A 24,085-nucleotide genomic window follows, 5' to 3' on the forward strand; every position below is an offset into this window, starting at 1 on the left:
TAAGAAGGACTTAGAACTAGGCTCATGATTAATTCACCAAATTAAATTAAACCAGTTGGCAACTCTGATTTAAAGTTGGCTCATTTTCACCCATCTGACTTCAAAATGGCAGAATGGATTTTGCTCAAAGTTTAGAAAAAAAAAAGAAGACAAGAATTTGCCTTGGGAAAAGGAATAAAAATATGAACTAATAATAGTGTGTGTCCTCCAGTGTTAAGCAGAAGCAGCACCTTGCCAGCAGGTGCACAGCAGGTGAGGGATGTCTTTGCCAGCCCACGGTGGTGTCCAGGTGCAGAGCTGAGATGCCCCAGCAGCTCCTGCCCCAGCAGGAGCGTGGTCAGTGCTGCTGAGCACAGTGCTGACCTCCTGCCCTGCCCTGCTGTGCAAACCAGGGCACTGGGAATATTTCTGTGTCTGCTCTGGGGTGCCCTGACCCCCAGGGCAGCACTGACTCTGACCCTCATTCATGGAGAAAGTTTCCCAGACTTCAAGATAGACCAGAATCCACAAAAGTGTGAAATAGATTATAGAGAGTAGTGCAGGTGTGTCACTTGGTGAGAAATTGAGGGTTTGGGATTTTTAGTGGGTTGTGGATGGAAGCAAGATGGAGGGCACAGGGTGTCATCCTGGGTTTCTTCTTCATGCTTCTTCCTCCTTCTTCTCCATGGGTTTGGGTGGCATTTTGTAATTGGGCAGAAAAGTCTGCACTGAGGGCTCTTTGGGATCAGTTATTGAGTTAAAAGGAAAATAATCCAGGTGTCAGTTCTTAATTGGAGAGTTTAGTCTTAAAAAACCTTGTAACAAGAGATTGTTGGCCATTTTGTGCCTTGCTGCAGAACTCACAGTAGTGAGACTGTTTTACTGATAAGAAAAATAAACACCTGAGTCTCAACATGAACTACCTGTCCTAGGGTGATGTTATGATGCTTGTAGCCGCAGTCATTGTTCTGTTTATGCTGGATATTATGTTCTGTGCCTTCAAGACTGGCTCTGAAAAGCGAAGTTTTGTTTTGTTTCGTTATCAGCCTGCTCACTCCCCCACAGTTGGAGGGACACAGACAGGGCAGTACATAGCGCTGCTTTTGGGTTTTGCTTTGCTTTTTGCTTTTGCTTGTTAGTTAGTTTAGCTAAGCAGTCTGAATTTTCCCTGGACTGTTTTTTTCATCCTTTTAAACCACTCTAGCTTGCTCTGGACAGGACCTGGGAAACACCAAGAGGTTGCACTTTGTGGCCTACTGGGGCCTGCTCTGGGCCAGCAGCCATCCCCAGCGCTGGAGGGACTGATAACAGAGCGACCACCCCAAGAGAGACTTTCTGAATTTGTCATCTTTGTCAGAGCAGTGACAGAGCGGTGTCACCCAGTATTGTTCATTTTGTGTGCTGGGGGTGCCGTGCCTGTTAAATAAACAGGTTCTTTCCACTCCTCTCTGAGGAATCCTTCCCGAGCCAGCTGGGGGGAACTGTGCGGATTTGCTTTCTGCAGGGGCCCCCTTTGGAGGTTTTCTCCCAAATGTGCCCTAAACCAGGACACTGCTGTCCCAAGTGCCTCCAATCCGGACCCAGAGGAACCAATACCCTGCAAACAAACTGCACCTGCAGCACAGCCTGCAGACCAGCACCTGGCCAAGGCCAGCGGCAGCAGCAGCTCTCTCTGTACCGCTGCAGCCCCAGGGAGGGTTCCTCTGTCTCCCCATGGCAACGGGGAGAGGATTCCAGCTGAAATCCTCTCACTGTGTGCTTATCCTTCCCCAGAAAGCACAGAGTGAGAGCGTGCACAGCGGGAGCCTGTGGGCGGGTGAGGATCTGCCCCGTGGCACCAGGGATGGGTGCCTGGGCCCTTTCCAAGCTCTGCATCTCAGCTCTGAAATGCTGGGCTTGCTGCACGCACTGAGCACTTCCCTCAGTGCTGGTGCTGCACAGGTTTTGGACATGGTGGATGAAGAATAACCTTGTGTTATCAAAAAACAGGGTGCCCCCGAGCAGGGAATATTGGTATCTGACTGCAAGGCTTTGGAATGCTGAACACTTGCTTTATTATTCTATATTATATTGCATTACAACTATGAGAGGAATAGTGGATTTGTCTTTACAAACAAGCCGTGGGTCTGCTGGTGGATAAAACCAGCACTGGGAGATAAAAGAAACAATGGGAAGGATTCCACGGATTGATGAATGGAAAAAGATATTTGCTTTTACAAATAAACTTTAGGGTTGCTGATAAATGAAATAAGACATTGAAAGATGAAAGAAACAATGGGGAAGAAAAAGCCCTAAATTCTGTAAGAATTAAAAATGAAAAGGGAGGGTTGTACATTAGAGGGGAATCTCTGGTATCAGGCATTCTTGGAAGTCTGAACCTCTCAAGTACCTCAGAAATGGGGAAAGAGAGAGGGAAATTGGGATAAAAAGGAGGCTGCATCCTCCAAAAATTGGAGAGATCCCAGGGGAATGCCCCATGGCCTCTCCCTGTATTTGAATAAAGTAAAAGGACTCCTCTGTCTCCTTTTTGGACATAACCCTCTGGTGTTTGTGGATTAATTTTCCTAACAACTATATTAAAGAGAGATACTATGCTATGCTATGCTATGCTAGGCTATATCATACTTACTACTAACTGAAAAACTGGTGACTGACTGCAGACTGACAGTCCACACAGCTTGGACTTGATAGGTTAATTAACAGAAACAATCTCTTCTAGAATCCAATTACTAAATTCTTTCAGGTAAACAGTCTTCTTAACACATTGCACATGTGCAAAACACCAGAAGCAGCAAGTAGAGATAAAAATTGTTTTTCCTCTGTGCTTCTCCAGAAAAAAACCTGAGAGAGAGAATTATGTCTCTCTGTGTTCAGAGAATGTGAATGCCACATCCTGTCTGCCTTGTCTGCTGGTATTTATTGCAGTGGCTTGCACTTTCTAGTTGTTCTTGCATGTTTACCTGACACCTCTCACCCCAGAGACTGCTGCAGATGAGCTCTTCTGTTGTCCCACAAGTGCAAGGACAGGGGAGAGGGATGAGTGGATCTTTTTTCCCAGAGTATAGCATCCTGGCTGAAGTCAGACCCTTCCTTGACAAGGTATAATGAGCTTTAGGGAGTTCTTCTAAATCATGGTCTAGGACCTGCCCTGTAAATGCACAACACACAAATGAGGGTAATATTTCACATATAGGCCACAGAGTGAAGTTTTGATCCTAGAGCTGAGATGACCATACAAAACCACTGACATGAATCACATTTTTAACCAGGAACTTCTCTGGAGACTCTTTCTCCAGCTACAGACTTTGCTTTTATAATTTGTGCCTTCATTGTAGCAAGGCCAGACTCCTTCACTGTGCTCACTGTGGTGTCAAGACTTAAGCAATCCCATTTTCCAGGGCTGGTGCAGACCCCGGCAGGATGCATGTCAGCAATGTCTGTTGCAGGGTTGTTTGTCCCTGAGCACATCAGCTTTGTTTGAAGCAGGGTTTTGGGGGGATTTTGGCCACATTTTGGAGGTATTAGTTCTTCAGTTTGATGGAGAAGGAGCCTTCCTCCCTTCAGCAGACACAGCCTGGGATGCTGAGCGTGTGTGGAGCCGCCTGCCCAAGTGCCCCTGGAGCTGTGCAAAAGCCCTGTCTTCCCACACAGCCTTTTGGTGTGAGAATTGGAATATCAGAGCTGGCTTTTGGACAGCAGTGTGAGCTCTGTTCAGGCTGTTTCTGACTGCACAGCTCTGTCTGGGGGGAAAAATCCACGAGTGGGATTGGAGGTGAAATCCTGTGGCTGGTCCTGCAATTCCCCCAGGTGGCAGGAGCACATGGAACTGTTGATATTTAAATTGTTGTGGTGCCTGGTGGAGGCAGCAGCTTCAGCACCACCATCCTTTGGAGAAACCTCTTGTCTGGGGCAAAGCTGCAGGATCCAAACCAAACTGTCAGCACAGAATGCCCAGGTTGCCCCAAAGCAGCCACTGGGGCTGCAGCTGGGTTGAGTTGGTGATTTCTGTTCTCCAAGCTGAGGGTGGCTTGCAAGGACTTTGCAGCACAGAATCTGTCAGATGACATTTTACAAGACAACTGGCTGGATAATGTTTGCTGTTGTTTTTTTTTTCCTTCAAAAATCTGCATTTTGTCGAAAAACTGTAAAAAAATGTCAAGTTGCAGTGATTCAAATGAAATGCTCTTCAGCTGCATTGAAATAACAGACTTTATTTCATTTACGTTTCGGTATCAACTCTGCTCTCAATTTGTCTCTCTCTGAATTTCCACTCTTCTGCCTTTGCCTGCCTGAAATTAGACAATGAAAATGGTGCTGATACAGATAAAAAGATAATTTATTCTTGAAGACAAAATGCTCCAAAGACATACCAATAAAAAAATGAAATCTTCTTGACATCAAAGATTTCACATGCATTAAAGATATCACTTCTAAATTTCCAAATAAGTCTTCCTTTTTTTTAGAATGTCTAGTCACTCCCATATTGGAGAGACTTTAAATTTGCTTTAATGCATGGTAGCTGGCAGAGCAATGCACTAAACTCTGCCTTGTTGCTCCCTTCCAAACCCCTGGAGGTTGATCTGCAGAGGCATTTCCTGCAAATGGAGTTAGGAGAGCTTGGACTGACATTCTTCCATGCTGGTATACAAAGTGATCTTGAGGATTTCTTCTTTCCAGCCTCAAGAGAATTTCCAGGATAAACCAGTCTGAATATGCTTTAATGTCTTTACAAACTCTGCATGTCCCTTTGGATATTATTATTGTGCAACATAAATGCCCAAACCAGAGTAACCTGGATTATTTAATCACTTCAGAACCTGTAAAAATCACTGTTTGGAGAGTCAATAAGTTTCCTAGCACCATTGATGATCATTAATAATTGCCTTTTGTTGGGGAACACAGTCTCCTTAACTTCTGTCCATGCTTTTGGGGAGAATGAGACCCTCAAGGCTTTGGACACACAAGCCTGAGGAGCAGATGTCCAACTCCAATGTCAGGTTTCAAATAACTTCACCTTTCAGCAAGCATGGAGTCAGTGCTTCCTGCTGATCTCATATCTGCTTAAAGCTGAGGTTTTACAGGGAAGAAAGAGGCAAAGAAGAGAGGGCAGTGATGCTCCCAGGGCTTCCCCACTGCTGGGGCTGCAGCTGCAGCCTCTGAGCCCAGCAGGGCTTTGGGGCTTTTAGAGACAAGAACTGTCCTAATGGCTGGTGAGGAGAGAGGAAAGTTGAATTGGCAGATTTGAAGAAGAGAAGAAAATGGTTTTGTGTTATATATAGACTTCAGTGAAAGAAAATAAAGTCCAAAGACAAAAAAAAAAAAAAAAAGAAAGAAACCTTCATCCCCATTAGCTGTGAAATATTGAAATATCAGAGTTTTTTGCTGAGCAGGTGGTGACTTCAGCCAGTGCTGGGGAGGGGAACCAGGGCTGGATTTCACATGCTGGGTGCTGAATGCAGTTCCTAGCATGACTTTTATCCCTGACTTTCCATCCAGCAGCCACACTGATCCCACTGGCAGTGGTCCAGGCTGGGAAGAGCTCTGGACACGGGGATGCCCATCTAGAGCATTTCAGGCACTGCAAATATTCCTGTTTTCCTGCCTGAGCAGGGGGAGCAGCACTCTCTGCTTCAGGGGTGCAAGGATGGTCCTGTCAGGGGCTGCACACTCCCAGCAGCATCCCTGCCATTGTTGGTTTTGTAGTTCTGGCCTTACATTTCTGCTCACACCACAGAGGTGTGGAGCAGGCCAAGCTGGAGAGCAGAGCCTGGGTGGGGACTGGATTTTGGGCTGGCAACATCCCTTTGCAGCCCAGGGAAGTGGGGATTCAAGGCCAGCTCCCTCCTTTTCCTGCCACCATCACTGACCACAATCCCAGCCCTTTGTCCCCACAGTCCCTCCCTGGGTGACAACAGAGTCCCCCACCCCCCTGGCTGGACAGGCAGCCTGACTTGAACATCCAAACACCTCTGGATGGCCTTTTGAACTTTCAAATATACATTTGGGAGCTGAAGTCTGGTCATTAAATACCTCCATATCTTGCTGGAAGTGCATCAGTCATTTCTGGAAAAGGTCCTGACTGGTTCCCTTTTGTTCAGCATGGTAAAGCCTGCAAGAGCTTGAATATTTCACTTGCTTTTGGAAATAGGAGTGAAGAGCCCTCAAAAATGAAGAATTCCTGAACTTTGTTCCTCCGAGTTAGGGTAAGTCACTCACCTTGTGGTGGAAAAACAAGAGTGGGAATTTATTCTGATTTTCCCCTCTGCTCCAGGCGGTTTCATGGAGTTTGAGCACATTCCAGCTCTTGGTTCAGGCCAGCAGAACACTTGGAAATGCAGAAAACTTTGCTTAGGTCTTAGCAAAGTCCTTGGGACACCTTTCAGGTGGCATTAACACAGCTGTGTTTAAAGCTCAGGACAAGCTGGAGTCCTCTCTATGGCAAGGCCTAAAGACAGTGCCTTGAAAATGGAAACAGGAGAACACTCAGACCAGCAGAGAGGAGTTGATTGTTTCACCTTCAAAGGCTGTATTTTATAGGTGTTACTTTTGTTCTGGGTAGGAAAAAAAAGCACAAACCCAAAAGGCCAAGAAAGTTTCCTAACCAGTTAATAACCAACAGTGTTCAAGTACATTTATGTTCACATACAGCATTTGTTAAAAAAGAAATTTTTTTTGTGTGTTTTAACACCTTTTTTCAAAAAAAAAAAAAGAAAAAAAAGAAAGAGAGAGAGAATAAATTAATGTAATAAATTAATGTACACATTACATTATTTTGGCACTGGTATGGACCATTTTTAAAAACATTTGCTGTTAGTATTTATCATGTTTGTACAAAATTGTAAACTCTTTTCAAGTTTGTTGGGTTTTTTTCACTTTTGTTCATCGTCACCTTTCAAAAACTGTCACTACAGGAACGGAAACGCCCCAAACAAAACCCCAAAAGAAAATCAAGGCAGCTCTCCCTGCCCCTCCCCGCCCTGCCCTCCTGCCCACTGTCCCTGGGAAAAGCTGAAGGGACAGTTTTTGAAAGCACCTGGCAGCAATTGGTGACCACGTCCTTCCCAGAGCCCTCCTGCTGCCCTGGGCTCCCACAGACCCAGCAGAAAGTGCCACCCACCAGTCACACCTTCCCACCTCTAGAGTAGACAAAGATGGCTCTTTAGGTCATTTTATTTTATTTCTTTGTTGGTTTTTTCCCTTTTTTTTTTGTTGTTTTCTTTTTTTTTTTTTACAAAAATTTCTACATCTAAATCACTTTGCTAGAAACATTATTTTTCTTTCCTTTTTTCCCCCCCCTTTTTTTTTTTTACATTAGTTAAAGCAGAATCTGCTTTTGTGAAAAAAGACAAGGATCAAGGTCTTATTTCATGCAGAAAATGCAAATTAAAGATCATAAAAATGGGTGGTTTGTTCTGGGTTGGTTTTTTTTTTCTTTTTTTTTTTTTTTTTGGTATTTTTTTGGTTTTTTTTTGTTTTTTAATAACACTGTACAGGATGCAATGCAGCCACTCAGAGTATGTTAAGATGGTTCACAGCAGTCCCTTTGATAGCACACTGTGACACTGACATTGATCCTCCTGCCCTCTTGCTGTTCAGCTGTTTGGATTTCAGGCCCCAGCAATTGTCCCCAGCCAGAGAAGACACTGCAGCTTCTTCGTCTTTGGGAGGGAGATGGGTGGGTGCAGCTGGAGAGGATGAGCCAGAAATGGAACAGATTTTCCTGGGAAGATGCCCCAGCCTTGTTTTCGTGTCTTTTTTGGTGCACCATCCCTGTGGCGAGGGTGTTTGCCCTCCAGGAGCTGGGTTCTCTTTTGGCAGGGGATGTGATTTCACACAAAGACACAATATTATGATGTGCCAGGGAGTAGAAAAAGGAAATAAAAGTAAAACAACTCATCCCACAGACCCCACCACAGCCCTGCCACCAGGGTCATGTGTATATGCCAGAGGATGGGACATTTCTGGGTGACTCCTGAGGCTTTCCTTCATCCTCAGTTTTTCCATTTTCTCCTCCAGCACCTAGCTGCTCAACCTCCCAGGTGACAGAAACGCTTCTCTGTGACAAGTGCTGAGCCTTTCTAGGGGTTTGCTCCCTCAGAACCTTCCCTTTTGGCCTGCCAAGCACGCTGGCCCCAGCCCAGAGAAGCTGTCAGATCCAGGCAGGGTTTCAAGGAGATGTGCAGTTGTCAGGTCTGCTCCTGTGCTCAGACTTGAGCAAGACTTGGGGCTTTGCTGGGCTGGGACTGTGTGGGTTTAATCTCTGCTTTGCCCATCCCTTTCTTGCTTCAGTGCAAGTGAAATAGGAGAGGGAAGGGTTGCCAGCTCCCTTGCTAACCTTGCTAGCCTTGGCAGGGGCTGAAACTCAGGGATTTGTGCCCAGTCTCTGCTTGTGGGAGGCTCTGGGACACATCTTCCTTCTGTCTGCCTCAAAACTCAAGGGCCACAAGGGTGACAAGATCTCTAACAAAGCCTGAAAGCTGCACTGCCAGAAGAGCTATTCCTGTCCAAAGCAGCCCCTGTGGGTCCCCAGCTGTCCCTGAGGCAGGTAGCACAGTGGTCCCCAGGCTCTGTAGGACTCTGTTTCTGGGGAAAAGAGCTTAAAGCATCACCAGCTGTGGCAGCACCAGCTCTCTCACAAGGTGCACCTTGGGCTCCCACCTGACATGTTCCAATACTGTGCACCAGGAGTTCCTGCTTGCCCCAGCACTGAGACCCTCTGGCCTCACTGGGAGAGGCCATTGCAGGGCTCCAGCCCAGCCAGGGGATGGTGGTGAGGGAGAAAAGCCCAGCCAAAGGCACCATCCCCTACAGGAGAAATGAGAGGACTCCTTTAGGGACAGAGCCAAGACAAGCAAGTTCATCCCAGCGTGGAGCAGAGCATCTGTCAGGGCAGGGGCAGTGCCAGCTCCCTTCTCTGCAGGCAGGAGACCAGCCCCAGAGAGAAAAGCCTCTGCTAATCTGCACAGGCTGTTCCTGCTGCTGGAAACCCAGCCACTGGCCTGGCCTGAGGCCCCAAGGGCCATCAGCATCACAACAAAGGTAAGCACAGTTTCCTTCCTTGCTGGCCTGGCTTCTCCCAGCCCATGGATCCTCAAACCCTCTCTGCAGGCTCATCAGCACCAGAGCTGGGCACCATGAGCCATGTGATGGCACATCCAGCAAAGCACACACTGGGCAAGGCATGTCCAGAGGCCTGGGAGAGCCAAAGAAAAGATCTTTGGTCTTTGTGCCTGGACTCTGTCCATCAGACACCCAGCAAAGCTCCCAGAAACCATGGACCCAGCATCTAATTAAGTGAAACAATTACCTCTGGTGCTTCCCTACATCAGAGCACTGAGAGCTGGGAGGCATTAGGCTTCACAGAAGGCAAAGCAACACTGTTTAAAACACATACTGGAAGAGAAATTGTCATCCCTTCACAAAAATAACGTTACTCACCACTACACTGTTTCATCCTTGCTGGGGGAAAAGTCTGCCAGCATAAATGCCAAGCTCAGCCTGTGCAAATGATAAAATGTGCATCCCTGGATCATAAATGGGTCTATCACATCTCCTCCCCTCACTTTGTCACACACATTCTCAGTATTATTCACTGAGTGCTTTCTGCCCCTGGCACTGGTGAGTTGTGGCTATCTTAGTTGGGAGCAGACAGCCCATGGCATGGAGCTGGGAAGGGGAGCTTTGGGATGCTGTGGGCCCATTGGGAAGCTTTGGGATGCTGTGGGTCCTTTGGGGAGCTTTGGGATGCTGTGGGCCCATTGGGGAGCTTTGGGATGCTGTGGGTCCTTTGGGGAGCTTTGGGATGCTGTGGGTTCATTGTCTCTGTGGTGACACTCCCAGATTCTGGGAGCAAGGGGCTGCCCTTTGTGGCAGAGCACAGTGCAGTGCAGGAGCTCACACAAGTCCCCATTGTTTTGTCTCAGCAAAGCACCTGCCCTTAGCTCCCCACCAGTGCTGGTGGCCTGGTCAGCAGCAGAAAGAGCTGATGGAGGCTCTGGGGCTGTCCCATGCTGATGTACTCCAGCATTTCTGCTGAAGAATGGCCTTTCCTAAGAGGATTGAGACTCCTCTTAGGTCTGCCCTCCACATCAAGTGTTGGTTTGCTTTGTTTTTTTTCCTTTTGGTCTTGCTGCAATAACACAAACAACAGGACATTTCTTGGCCCCACTGCAGAGAAGCCACACTTTCTGCCCCATGGAGGCAAGACTGTCCTCTGCTTTTCCAAAGCACTAAACACAAGACAGGCAAGTCCAGTTCAGGCTCCCACTGCCTTTGCTCCATCTGCATTACCCCATTTATCCAAGGGACAGCTGACCCCATCCTCCCCTCCTCACTACATCTCCAGCCACAGTAAGGCATGAGGCAGGCTGGCTCTGGGAAGAGACCCTGTGCACAAGGGACTGGCATTGAGCACACAGCCTCCTCCTGCTGGCCTCAGGGGTGGTGGGGTCAAACACTGAAAAGTTACTTACATACCATCACTTCCACCTCTACTGCCCACCTCTTCTGTGCTGCACTCACAGGTGGATCAGGGAGCCAGCCCCAAGGTCACCATCCCAGCACCTCTGTGCAGGCACAGGCACAGGTCTGCCCTCCAATCCTGTGGGAAAAGTCTGGGGAAATGGTTATAGTAGCCTGAAGGTCAGTGCTTCTTTATTGTACTTGTCACCTTTCAGCTGTTCTTTACTTCTGAATGTACAGAACCATTTTTATTTGGTTTACATCAAGACATTAGAAATCAAACAAGTTTTTTCTTTTCTTAAAAAAAAAAAAAAAAGGAACAAAAGGAAATGAAAAATAAAACCCAACACTATATACATCTTCTCTTCCCCAGTCTCTGCTCCCTTCCCTCCCACCTTTCCACCCTCCCTCCCTCCCTCCCAGCATCTGCGTTAGGTCCTGCTTCCAACACATTGGTTTCACATCTCTCACCCAAACCATGCCCCATCCCAACTTTCACATCTACTGTAAAGACATCCTGCCCTGCTTGGTAAGGCCAGTTTCCTCTCCCAAAAAGCATTTGGTAACCAGCAGGACGTTTCTTGCCTCGTTGTCTCTGGTGTGACCCCAGGGCAGGGCTCAGCCGTGCCCCAGCCTGGCACAGCGGTCACTCCCCTGCACATCTCAGCCCAGCTCCTGCAACTTTGTCTGGATGCATCTGATTGTCCCTGCCCTCAGGGACTGAGCTCTGCTGATGGCCACGCACCCTGAGTCTCCCTCTTTCCCTGTTCCTGCCCTCCCTGTCCCCCAGAGAGGCCAGGCTGTGCCCACCAGGGACTGCTGCCATGGCTGGGCTTCCTGGAGTGCTGCCTGCAGCTGGACCCAGCCTGTCTGACTCAGGGCTGTCCCCAGTGCTCCAGTCCCTGCAAACCTGTTGTATTGCACATATATTTTCAAAAGCTCTCTCCTATTTGCTCTGCTTCGGAAGTTACAGCTCTCTCCCACCAAGCACCTTTTCCTCAAGCCATCCTCTCCATCAGGATTCCAGTAACCACCTTCCCTAAAGCCACTGTCCTTTGGTCTGCAGCTCCAGAGGCTTCTCTTCTGTCTGAAAACAGCTCAGAGATTTAAACCTCTTCCTCCTCCCCACAACAAAGAGAACAAAACCAGCTCCCTTCCTCACCCCATATCTCCTCCTGCCAGACCCTCTGGAGCAGATCTGGTCAAACAGACTGACCAGATCAGTTCACTTCCTGGCTCTGCTTCTGGGAAGTGGATGTGCTGTCCATTGGACAGAGGAAGTGCCAAGCCTTGGCAGGTTCCCTACTTATTTGCAAGACATAAGCTGCTGGCATGGTGTCAGATGTGCATGCAAGAAAGTTGGATGCCATTTAAAACCTACAGTCCTGTTTGTTTCATGCACTGTCAACTTATCCTATATACACTAGTGGCTGGTTTATGCTCAAAGCCATGAATATAAAGGTTTACATCTTTCTTCTACCTCAATAACCAAAGCTTTTCTGTCACCCTGGAATAGCAGGGGTTTGCTAGCAGGGCTCGTTTCCCTCTTCTGCACTTCCTCTCATTGTCTTTTCATCTCTCAACACTCAAGGCAAAGGGGGGATAGGAAGGGGACAGGCAGAATTACAGTCCCAAGGTCCCAGTCACGAAAGGTCCCTGAGTGACAGCACTATACAGTATCAGAAAATGAAGCAATAGAGTTGTGTTGGCCATGTATGTCCTGAGAGAGATTTCATTTCTATTTCTGCTCCTCCTTCTCCTCTTCCACGTGCCTTCCCTAGGCTGTTACACATGGAAAAGGTGCAAAACATTCTCCCCCAGCCCGGCCCCCTCAGGCAGCCCAGAATGCCCCTCATGTTCAAATGCTAAAAAGCACAACCCAGCAAGCAGCAGTCCTGCAACAAACCAGGCCCTGAGCATTGCCTCCTGCACCACTGCAGCAAAAGCCAGAAGCAGCTCCACTCTGGAAAAGCACTCACAAACCCTTTTGTCCCCCTGCCCCCTCTGTGACGAAGAGGAGGGCAGCAGTGGGCACACCAGATGCAGCAAGGAAATCCCCTCCACCTTTCTGGTAACACTCATGCTAGTGATGGCTTGAAACCTCTGAGCCTTGAGCATCAGTAAAATGCCTTGTTTTTCTTTCTCTATGTCCTTTCTGGGTTGCTGGACCTCAAAACAAGACAGGGGTTTGTTGCCTTCCTTAGGGGTGGAGCAGGCAGCTGTGGAGGGGGGACACAGAGGTGCCACCTCACTTTGTGAGCAGAGCATTCCTAAAGGCCTTCAGCATCCTTCCCTCCCAGTTCCTATTCCTCATCCCACTCCCAGGACTCTCTGTTGCTCTCCAGCACACTGCCCCATCACCAGCAAGTGTAAGGCAGCTCCTGAACTGTCACCAGTCCTGACCACACACTCTTTGGCAAAGATCATTGTGTTGGACCCCAAAGTCCAGGAGTCTGCATGTACTGACTCTGTGAGTAACACTGACCTGGTAATACCAAGTTAGAAACATTCAAAGAGAGAAACTAGGATGACTCCTGATAAGAGAGAGAGCCCAGCCAACAGAGAACAGAGGCCACAGCACAGGAGTCTGGCTCCCAGTCCCAGCAGGAGAAGAAATCTGCTAAGCAGAGCTTTTTTCCCTGGAAAGCTTTTGGATTGTCACTGGGCTCAACCCTGGATTGAAGCCTCAAATATTAAACACAGCCTCCCTGTGCCTGATCTCCAGTTTCTGGAGGCTGTACCTGCAGGGCACTGGTCCCTCAGGACCCCACCTCGTGTGGGGCTCAGCTCTGAGAAGCACAGAGCATCCCTGGGGTTTGCATCATCTGTGTGCTGCTGGCCCTGCCAGCCTTTGGGGCCAGCTCAGACAGCTCTCAGGTGCCTAACTCATACCACACATTTGTCAGGCTTTTACTACAACTGTCAGATTCCTGGAGTTCCTGAGTCATTTTCCTCAGCTTCAGAATTTCTTACCCCACAGTCATTTGTTTTCCATCCAATCTTAAGAGGCTTTTTATAACTGCCTCTTTTTCTCTCCACTTTTATCCTTCTGACCACCCTTTACATTGCAATCACATGTAAAAAGGGTAAATTTTTAGATAGTTTATTGAATCATCAATCACCTGGTTAGGCTCCCCTTGCAAACTGGACCTGCTGATAAGCAGTCTCCTGGTGGGAGCTGCAGCCATGCCATGCTGATATCCACTGACATTCTACTGCTGCTGTCATAAAGCACAACTTTATGACTTCCATTAAAGCATTTAAAAGATATTTCTGAATAGAATCAATAGGAAGTGTAACTTTCACTGGCCAAGCTTTAAATTCCTGCATATCAGGTAGACAGAACTACCTGATCCTCCAGACTCTTACTCCTGTACAGACCCATACAGACCATGAACTGCAGCAATTTGGGGAAAGCTCATCCCCAGCAGCACTGTTCATGGATGGGGAAACCAGCAGGAGACTGTTCTGCAGGGCAGAGGGGAATCTAAGTCTGATTTAACAATTGTGCTAAAACCTTGGTGAGTCCAGGCAGGCCTGGCCCAAACATGTGCATGCATGAACATGAGAGGGGGACAGACATGTGGGCAAGGGAGGATGCTCTACTCTTATGCTTCAGATTCTGCATAAGACACATTACTGATATAAAAATAACAATAATTACTCTGATGAGGCCTGATCCTGCTTCAGCCAAGTCCAGGCAAAACTTTCCCTGACTTCAGAGTTACTGGGTCAGGCCTGGAGAGATTCACATTTTCATAGCATTGTACAGACATAAATTAGTGAATGAAAGATGTGCATCAGAGTCATCTGAAAAACAGGAGTTTCCCTGGTCTCAGAGGATCACTCTGCTCTCCCAAGCAATGGGAATCAAGGAAAAGGGAGGAGAATGCTAGCAGGAAAATAAAAGGATGGTTGACTATAGGGCAATGTGGGTGTCCATGGGTCTGACACGGAAAAACTCTATCAGATAAGAACAAGGTTCTCATCATTACTCCAGGAATGGCAGAATGACCCTAGGGTTAAAGTTTTGCACTTGTGAATTTAACATTTTCATGGCTTTTATTAATATTATCAGGGAGATTATCAATCATCAGTGATTGCCAAAGTGGCCAATAATTCAGTGAATTTCCTGAAAGTCACTGGCTCCTTTGGGAAAGTCAGACCTTGCTGTCCAAGGCCAAGGTCTCCTCCTGTACCTTCCTCAGGAATGCCTGTGGATGGAAGCTCCTGGAGACTCAGGGGCTTCCACAAGCACCAAGCTCAGCATTTTCACTGCAACCTTCCCCCTGCCCAGCCTTTGGAGACCATCATCTCCCAGCAGGATGATGCTCCATGGAACTCCACCTCATCCTCAGCTTCATCCTCTGCAAGGAAGGGCACAGGGTGCTTTTTTCTATACTCTGTACATCTTAACAGACATAAAGGGAGGCCTGGTAGAAGCAGCACAAATCAGAGGCTGCCAGCCCACCATTCACTCCTGAACTTCTTAGGAAAGGGGATCATTATCATTTCCCTATTTTTTTCATCATAACTTAACAAAGTTAAATGATATGCAGCCTTTCCTGTGCCTTGATGCAGGCTATGGTCACTCAGAGGGCTGGAGTGTGGATGCACTATCTGGCATAAGGAACAGGGAGAGGGGGAAAGGGTTGAATTTTTAGAATCCTGCAACTGCTTTTCTCTCCAGGCTCAGTAAGGAAGATGCAGGGTGGGGATAACTAGGAACAACCCCTCTTCTGAGGACTGAATCAGCTTAGTCTCCTAGAGATCAGATGCCAGCAGTGAACAGCAGCACTGCCCTATTGCTGATCCCCAAATCCCTCTCTTCCCTCAGCAAGTGCCAATTTGCACACTCTGCCTGCCCAGCTCTGCCTCTGGAGCTGGGACCCCCACCTCCAACCTGGTGAAGCTGCAATGAGCAAACAAACCCCTGCTATTCCCTCCCTCCCTCCCCCAAACACACTGCCAGTTAAATGTCATCTGTGTTCTCTTTCTACAAAAGATATTACAAAACCCCCCTCCCCAGCCCCCCTCCCCAGAAAACATGCTTGCACACACACATCCATGGACACACGTGCCCCACACACACACACACACACACACACAGATGCTCCACACACGCACATTCACACAGGAAAAACAGCTTGCAAACTCCTGAAGGTGGAAAAAGGCATCTTGCAAATGTGCCTTGGTTTTGATAAGTTCCCTCCTCCCCCCCCTCCCATAAACCCCACATTGCCCCTTCCCTCCCAAATAATTGCCTCGTCTTCCCCTCCCTTCCCAGCTCTTCCAAAATAAATATTCTTTTTATTTGTTGGTTTAAAAGACTCTTTTAGGCTTGTAAGCAAGAGAGAGGGAGAGAGAGAAAAAGAAAAGAAAAATCTCATGGCGTGAGAATGAAACCCCATGATCTCATGAATCCATGAAAGAATTAACATGAAGGGGTTAAGAACAGTGATAGAAGAAAGATTAAAAAATATATAATAAGACTGAAAAGTGAAAGATGAAATTCAGTAGTGAAATGGAAGTGAGGATAGAGCATTAGTGAGCACAGCCAAAGATAACCTATCGCCCCCACCAGTTTTTGACTCAATTTCTTTAAATCTCCCCCCTCTTTTTTTTTTTTAATTTTCTTGGTTTTGGGGTTTTTTTGTGTGTTTTTTTCTTTTTTTTTCTGTCTTTTTTTCTTTTTTTTCTTTCTTTCCTTTTTTTTTTTGGTTTTTGTTGTTTTTGTTGGTTTGGATTTTTTTTTTTTTGTACAATGGTGTAAGTCCTTCAGCAGGAAACCAAAATCAAGACAAACACATCCCTCCCTGAAACCAAACCCCCTCCCGTACCTTTCTCTCCCTTTACCCCACCCCACACTCCGTGGTTCTACATGTGCTGAAAAGAGAAGAGTAAGCTTAGAATAAATCTAATGAACCATAGGAATAAATGACAATGATAGTAAAGAGTAAAACCCAAACCCAAAAGACCACAACACTCCTGTGTTGTCATTGTCTGAGTGTCTGTCCCTATTATCTCTCTCGGAGGCCGCAGGCATCAATTTACATAGTACAACCAGTAAACAAGGTTGAAGAATCCAAAAGTGATTGGAAAAATGATCCTTGACCACTTGTCAATGGTGCTGACATCTGTCAGGTCTGGGATTTTGAGCTTCAGCTTGGACGACCGCCGGCGCAGGCGGCAGTTGGCGCGGTTGCGGGCGGCGGCGTGGTGGCTCAGTGGGACGTGGCGGTCCAGGGTGGGGTGGTGGCCAAAGCCATCCCGAGAGGCCAGCGGCTTGCGGAACTGGATTCCTGAGCCTTCGAAGGACATGACAGAGTTTCGAGAGTCGCCCACGCTGCTCATCATGTCCGTGGCCAGCAGCTCGTTGTTCATCTCCAGCGTGCTGAGAAGGATGTTACCGTAAGGGTCAACCTGGGACGGGGAACAGAGATACAGAGGTACTGGGTTGTGGTGTTCACATTCCCTGAAAAAATCCCTTTGGCCAGGATTTTTCTGCTGGGAAGCTGAGAAGCCTCAGAGAAAAGGAAAACAGCTTTTATCTCATTTGCTTCTCCTGTGTTTTGCTCCTTTGGAATGTGTTTGGGGGTTGGTTACCCACAGGTGATTGTTTCATCGTGAGAGGAATAGTGGATTTGTCTTTCCAAACAAGCTGTGGGTCTGCTGGTAGATAAAACCAGCACTGGGAGGTAAAAGAAACAATGGGAAAGATTCCACTGATTGATGAATGGAAAAAGATATTTGCTTTTACAAATAAACTTAAGGGTTGCTGATAAATGAAATGAGACATTGAAAGATGAAAGAAACAATGAGGAAGAAAAACCCCTAAATTCCATATCAATTAAAAATTAAAAGGGAGAGTTATATATTAGAGGGAAATCTTCGGTATCAGGTGTATCAGGAAGTCTGAACCTCTCAAGTGCCTCAGCCAATGGGGAAAGAGAGAAGGGAAACACAGCCAGGAAATTGGGATAAAAAGGAGGCTGCATCCTCCAAAAATTGGAGAGATCCCAGGGGAATGCCCCATGGCCTCTTCCTTTATTCGAATAAAGCCAAAAAAAGACTCCTCTGTCTCCTTTTTGGACATAAAGCTCTGGTGTTTGTGGATTAATTTTCCTAGCAATTGGATTCTGGTGTGAGTTGTTTTGACTCATTGGCCAGTCAAGGCCAAGCTCTGGAAAGAGTCACGAGTTTTCATTATTATCTTTTTAGCATTCTGTAAGTATCCTTTCTGTATTCTTTAGTACAGTTTAGTATAGGATAGTATTCTTTAATGTTTAATGTAATATAGTATTATAAAGTAATAAATTGCCTTCTGAGTACATAGAATCAGATCCATCATTCCTGCCTTCATCAGGATATTTCCCAGCAAATACAATACTGGGTGCCCTGTGTGCCATTAGGGGTGATTCTGAACAGATTTCTGGGGAGCAATACTGTTGGAAATTATATAACTTATAAAAAATTAACTTTAGTCATGGGTTGGTTCACCTTTGCCAAAGGGGGGTGGAAATTGAGGTTTCTCTTCAAAAAATTCTGTTCACTGAGAGTTTGAGTCTCACCGGGTGAGGCCTCAATCAACAAAAAGAAGATTCCTAGATTCTGAGAGCTTAATATCTACAGGGTGGAAGTAGCCAGAAGACACACAGGAGATAGAGAGACATTAACAGATATTAAACCTCTGGCAGGTTCCCAGTCTGGGAAAAGATTGATAAGAGAGCCAAAGAATGAGGACCAAAAATAGCATTGAAGGAATCAATAGCCAATAGGAGATCAAATACTAAGAATTGTGTAATGCAGAACCAAACAATGAGAATTTCTTTGGGGTATTTTTTTTAAGATATAAATAGGTGAAAATTCTGGTAAAGAATCACATGTGGTTGGAATGATTTCCACTGCACATCCTGGCCAGAATAAAGTAATGCCTTTAATACTTAAAAGATAGTGTTGGGGAGTTCCTTTTCTTCCCCAGAGTTTGGTGACTATACCCCTGATGGGGTCATTTGTGAGCTCTGAACATGCTGCATTTGAGGGTTGTCCTCTGCTGCTGGGGTAGAAGGAGCAGCCACCTGTGCTTGCAGCAAATTTTTTAGTGGGGAAGTATGATTCTGCCAATACAGGAGGACCAAAAGCCACAGAGGGACTTTTGGCTACGCCTGCCCCACGCAAGAGGAGGGCTCTGATGCGACTGGATGAGGATGATCAAGGCAGAAAAATTCCCAGTAATCACCAGAGAAGGGAAACTGGGGTTCACCTCTCATGATGAGCACAAAGACTGCTCTGAAGCTGTTCCAGATTGCAAGGCAAGATGTTTTCCATTACCATCTGTATGGCAGATTATCTTTGTCAAGTGGGCAGTTTGCCTTATCTCTCTCTCTGAGTGACCACAATCACTCCTCCCTCTGGGGGGACATCTGCTGATAACAGCCATTGAATGTCCCTGCATGGCTGATAAGAGCTACAGCATCCCATTGGGAGATGTGAGCCCAGGGGGAGGAGCCAAGCATTCCTACCTGGATATAATCTGGAGATTCTGGAACACCAGCACAGCTTCTGCACTGGATTCCCCAGAGGAACAGCAGCTGCCTCTCCTTCCCCTGGATCTTCAGAGGCAGAATCCATCCTTCTCTACAGGATCCCTGCTCCAGCAGAGCCACCCCTGACACTGCAGGAGGGCTGAGCCACAATTCCAATGGCACTGCTGCCAGCACCCTGACCCACAGGGTGTCAGGCTGGGTTCTGACTCTGGCAGTGTTGTTCTACTGTGCTGCATTGTTTATTTTATCCTTTTTTTTTTTTCCTTCCCTATTAAAGAACTGTTATTTCCTGCCCCCATATTATTGCCTGACAGCCCCTTAATTTAAAATTTACAGCAATTCAGAGGGGTGGGGAGGGTTTACATTCTCCATTTCAGGGGAGGCTCCTGCCTTCCTTAGCAGACTCCTGTCTTTCCAAACCAAGACAGCAGCTCACCCAGTGGAGAGCCTGAATTCTCCTGCCACAATGAAAGGAGAGGACAAACCTGCTCTCTCACCCTCTTCTCCTCGTAGCGGTGGCGCTCGTTGTTGGCCTTGTTGACGCGCTCGCTCTGCTTCTTCTGCTGCCGCGGCCCTCGCCCGAAGAAGATGTAATTGACAAAAGCATACTCCAGGAGGGCCAGGAACACGAAGACGAAGCAGCCCATGAGATAAACATCAATAGCCTTGACGTAGGGGATCTTGGGGAGAGTCTCCCGCAGGTGGGTGTTGATGGTTGTCATGGTAAGCACCGTGGTGACCCCTGTGAGGAGAGGGCAGGTGCTCTGTTAGCCACGTGGGATGGTTTCCTGGAATGCCATCCTCAGCTCCCACATCCCTCCTTCCAGCTGGACAGCCTCAGGAGGGATGGGAGCAGTGCAACTGTCGTTATTCTAAGCCCACCACAAATTGCTGCAGAAAACGATCCAGCAGCAAACAGTTGGAGAAAGTGTCAAATGTGAGCATCATCAGCATGATGGGGATCAGCATCCCTGTTTCTTCCCTCTTTCTCTCAGTGTGGTAGGAAACATTCAGTTTTGCTCTTTTTTTACCCTCTTCTCCTCCTTTTTTTATCCTTCATGAACTCATCAGGCTTCACTGTGTGCTACTGCATGCCTCAGCATCCTTGACATCATGAGTTTATAAACTGCTGTGTCTTTCCAATGCCATGAATTGGAGAAAGAGTGAAGAGATTTCCTCTTCATGGCATTCTCTTTTTATTGCCTGCCTCGTAGGCTTCTGTCCTTGACCCCATCAGTTCCCACCTTCCTCTCACCAGCTTTACCATTCATTACATCAATTATCACTTGGACACATTCCTCCCATGGTTCTCACACTCTCCTTTTTAGGCCTCCTCACATTTCTTGCATCTTAAATAAGCATTTTGTGAACACTTTTGTCCCCATCCACTCAGTTCCAAAAGCCTGATTCACTATGATTACTCTCACAGCTTCAGTCCTCTTCTTCAGCTTCTTCTCAGGCTCTTCCCTTCTCTGGACTGGCAGAGTGGCCTCAGACCTGCCTCTTTGACAGTCTTCTGCCAGCTCCAAAAACATGGCAATGAGCCTTCACACTTCTTTTGGGGGTGATAACTCTTCCCCTTCAACCTAGTCTTCCTCTGCTTCTCTAGCTGTTCTTACTACCCTGCTGATCTTCTTTTCTCCTTTTTTCCTCCTCATCTCTCTGTTGGCAGCTCTAATAATCTCCATGACCTTAATTTGCTCCTGTGGTTTCAGCCCCACCTCTACAGTGATGGCTCTCTGTGCACCCTGGACCTCTGCTTGTCCTATTTCCCCTTCACCCTCACTCTGCTTTGGTGTCATTCCTGATAAAAGACTGAAAGAACTATTAGCCTTCAGTTGGGTAAACAGAAGGGAGATATATTTATATACACGCACAATATGGTCTATATTTAGGCCATAGTCTAAATATACAGAAATCTGAGGCAAGAAAAGGGAGAATAGAATGTTCTCCATGTCTCCATAAAGAAGTGGACAAATTGCAATGGAGACTTAGGGCAAAGAGGAGCTCTTTGTGCAAGCAGGTAAATCTGGAGATAAAGTGACCAGAGGAGGCTGTGGAGTTTCTTTTTTTGGAGCTTTTTATGGATAAGTTAGGTCGAGAACTGTCAGGAATAGTTTAGGGAGAGCTGTTGCAGTTCTGATCTACAATGTTCTTTTTCTGTCTTCTCCTTTGAGTCCAGATGTCAGCAGAAACTCAACAGCTGTGCATCTCACCTCCACCCTCTTGCCTGTGCTTCCACAATATCTGCCATGGTCTCTTTTTCTTCTCTCTCTGATTACACTCCTGTCAATGCAACTTACCCTTTTAATTTACCAAGTTCTTCTTTTTCCCTCCCTGTCTCCCTGCTCCAGCCTCTCCAAGCAGGCAAAGCCAAATCAACTCTTTTATACCTTTGTACGACCCACCCCTCCTCTGAGTCTTCTCAAACTCATTCTCCTAGAGCTGCTTGAAGCCCCCAAGCTTTGCTGTAAGACCCAGCCTGTCCCTGAGCTGCCCCTCTGAGCCTTGTCCCACTCACAGATCCAGCCCTGCTCCTCCTTACCTCTCCTATTGCCCTGGAACTTCCCCTCGTGTTGCACAGCCCCATTCTCATATGCCAGCCATCCCCCCTTTCTTCTGTTCCTCCTTCCAAACCCTCATCTGCCATCCACCCCCACTTCCCTTCTGTTGCTTAAAAGACCTCATTTTTCCCCCCTCTTATAGGAAAACATTCCTATTTAGGGGAGCATGTGCCAAGGAAGAGCTTGGACTTTAACTGCTGTCCCACATTTGCCTTGGCCTTGAAGGTCTTTTTCTGCAGTGTCTGTATGGGGTCTGAGCTATCAGAAACATCTGTAATGCCACTTCCTTTATTTCTTTCATCTTTTAACCCTTCCCATACAACTTTTTGGCCACCCAGCCTCAGCATTAATCATGCAACTGGCCACTCCTGGCACACCTGTTGACAAAGAGAGGCCCAATTTTCTCTTCTTAAGAAAACCAGTGCAAACCAGAGTGAAGGAACTCAGGGCATGTCAGGGTCCCACATTCCTGAGAATCAGTGACCATCTGCATTTTTGTTCAGGGAGTTTAAATTCACACCCAGGAAATTTTTGTTAGGACTTTTACTGATTCAAATAAAACAGACTCCAGTTTGGGAAGTACTAATAAACAAAAACAAAACAAAACAAAAAAGTAACTCTTCTGACTGAAAATTTGAAGTTTTTCTCAGAAAAAAAAATTATGTCCATTTGGGATGACAACTTTGACAGACTTGCTTAATTGCTACCTCATAAAGAAAAGGAATTTTCTTTGTTACAGTTGATCTCCCTCAAGAAAACTTCTCAAAATACAACAAAAAGCTCCATACCCAGTGCCACTCGTGCAGCAGAAGCATCATAGTTGATCCAGAAGGAGACCCAGGATAGGATGGTGATGAGGATGGAAGGCATGTAGGTCTGCAGGATGAAGTAACCAATGTTCCTCTTAATCCTGAAACTCAGGGATAAGCGCAGATACGAACCTGCCAGTGAGACATCAAAGGAGGATGTGGTGTGAGAGGAGGGCAAGGCTGGATTTGTGCTAAGAGCTTAGGTTAGGAATTGAAATTTTATTTGGAAAAAGTTCTCAAGAGGCAGGAATAATGAGAAATCTCCTGGTTTCTGCAGCTGGTTTTGCAGACTGGTCAGCTTTTGCAAGGGGTCCCTTCAGAATCTGCTCAGTTGCCCCAGAGTATTAAGAAGAAAGGAAATTCTACATAAGTGACATTATTATATTATATCAGCCATCATGGGAGAATGGCTGTTCAGAGCTGGAATTGCTGTTATGGTGCCAGCCAATATGATGGAGGCTTACACAGGAGACTTTAACCCTATATTTGGGTGCCACAAGATGATTTTCCAATGTTTCATGTGCCAGCTCTGCCTCCAAACAGCAATGAAGATCTGAATCATATTTTTCCCATGCTGTTCTAAAAATGGGTTATGGTCAGACTGGGCAAATTCATATGCAAATAGAGTACTGTTAGTTAATCTGAAGGTCTCTTTTTTATTATTTTCAAGTTGTTGCAACTTCCTCCTAATCTTTTAGCAAACCTAATGAGAATAGTGAGGACAATAAGCACTTTTTACAGTCCTTCCACTGGAGCAGGCTAATTCTGACAGGGACAAAGCAGTGCCTCTTTCATTGCTGTGAGACAAAGTCCAAGTAATTTCTCCTGCCCACCTCTGTCCCTCAGGCAACACAGGAGCCTGAAATATGGGTGTAATCCTGGTTGACAGCTAAAGTAACAAGAAAACAGCAGTTTTAAACCATCAAGGATGTAGACTGGGAAAAAGGAGGTATTGTTCTCTCACCACCATGTGCCACCTGTATGGCTTGAACACAATATTTCACCAGTCTTTTCTTGACAGGTGTGTGCTGTGCTGTTTTGGCAGTGAACTCCACTTCAGACCAGCAACCAAAAATCCAACCCCCTCCAACTTTCCAGCTGGCAGCATCTGAATCGTCCCAGGTATTCTCTCCAAACCTTTTTATTGCCATGTACAGATGGGTTTGCATCATTTCATAGCCCACTTGCTCCTCAATGGATATATTTCCTCCTTACTTTGCACCTACATTAGCTTTGAGACCCAGATGTAAACCACATAAAAAATCAGATGAAGGCTGAGAACCTTCTGAAGAGGTTCTGAGCTCACTCATTATTTTGACTAAGAAATGGGAAAAATTGCAGCAGGGAAAATGATTCTGAAAGTCTTTGAAGAGAAGCAGGCAAAAAAAAAGAAAAAAAAAAAAAAAAGAAAAGGAAAGTTGGTGGGTGCAGAAGACAGTTTTTTTTTAGAGGAACCCCAAGGTGAAGATCCTAAGTTAGTGCCCCAGCAATCAGAGGGATTCAACCCAACTGATCAGGAGCAGCTTTGCCCATTCCATGCACTTCCCCAGACACTCACCAGTGGTGAAGACCACTTCCCTGCTGACCAGCCTCTGCTCAATGATGGTGAACTGGGGCAGCTCCAGCACCTCCATCCCTGTGACAGCAGAGTCATTCCCTTGCCAGAAGAAGACAATGTCATCCACGGTGTAACCATCTGCAGGGAGGAAGGAGCACACAGGGAGAG

General features: G+C 46.6%; 1 protein-coding gene across 2 annotated transcripts in view; it reads right to left on the reverse strand.

The window, feature by feature from the left end:
* Positions 1-15,730: 15,730 nt before the first annotated feature.
* LOC118698796 (gamma-aminobutyric acid receptor subunit beta-4) overlaps positions 15,731-24,085 on the reverse strand; it is an 81,606-nt gene continuing 73,251 nt past the window's right edge. The window contains exons 6-9 of one of the 2 annotated variants that reach the window (XM_036402333.2): positions 23,918-24,055; positions 22,339-22,491; positions 19,484-19,728; positions 15,731-16,863 (exon numbers count right to left, since the gene is read on the reverse strand). In XM_036402333.2, coding sequence (XP_036258226.1) covers positions 16,486-16,863; positions 19,484-19,728; positions 22,339-22,491; positions 23,918-24,055 — 914 coding nt within the window. In that variant the 3' untranslated portion in view covers positions 15,731-16,485. Of the gene's footprint in view, positions 16,864-19,471; positions 19,729-22,338; positions 22,492-23,917; positions 24,056-24,085 lie in introns of both variants that reach the window. The other variant, XM_036402332.2, reaches the window with a different exon arrangement.

The sequence above is a fragment of the Molothrus ater genome, chromosome 14 (genome assembly GCF_012460135.2).
Source record: "Molothrus ater isolate BHLD 08-10-18 breed brown headed cowbird chromosome 14, BPBGC_Mater_1.1, whole genome shotgun sequence".
Lineage (NCBI taxonomy): Eukaryota > Metazoa > Chordata > Aves > Passeriformes > Icteridae > Molothrus > Molothrus ater.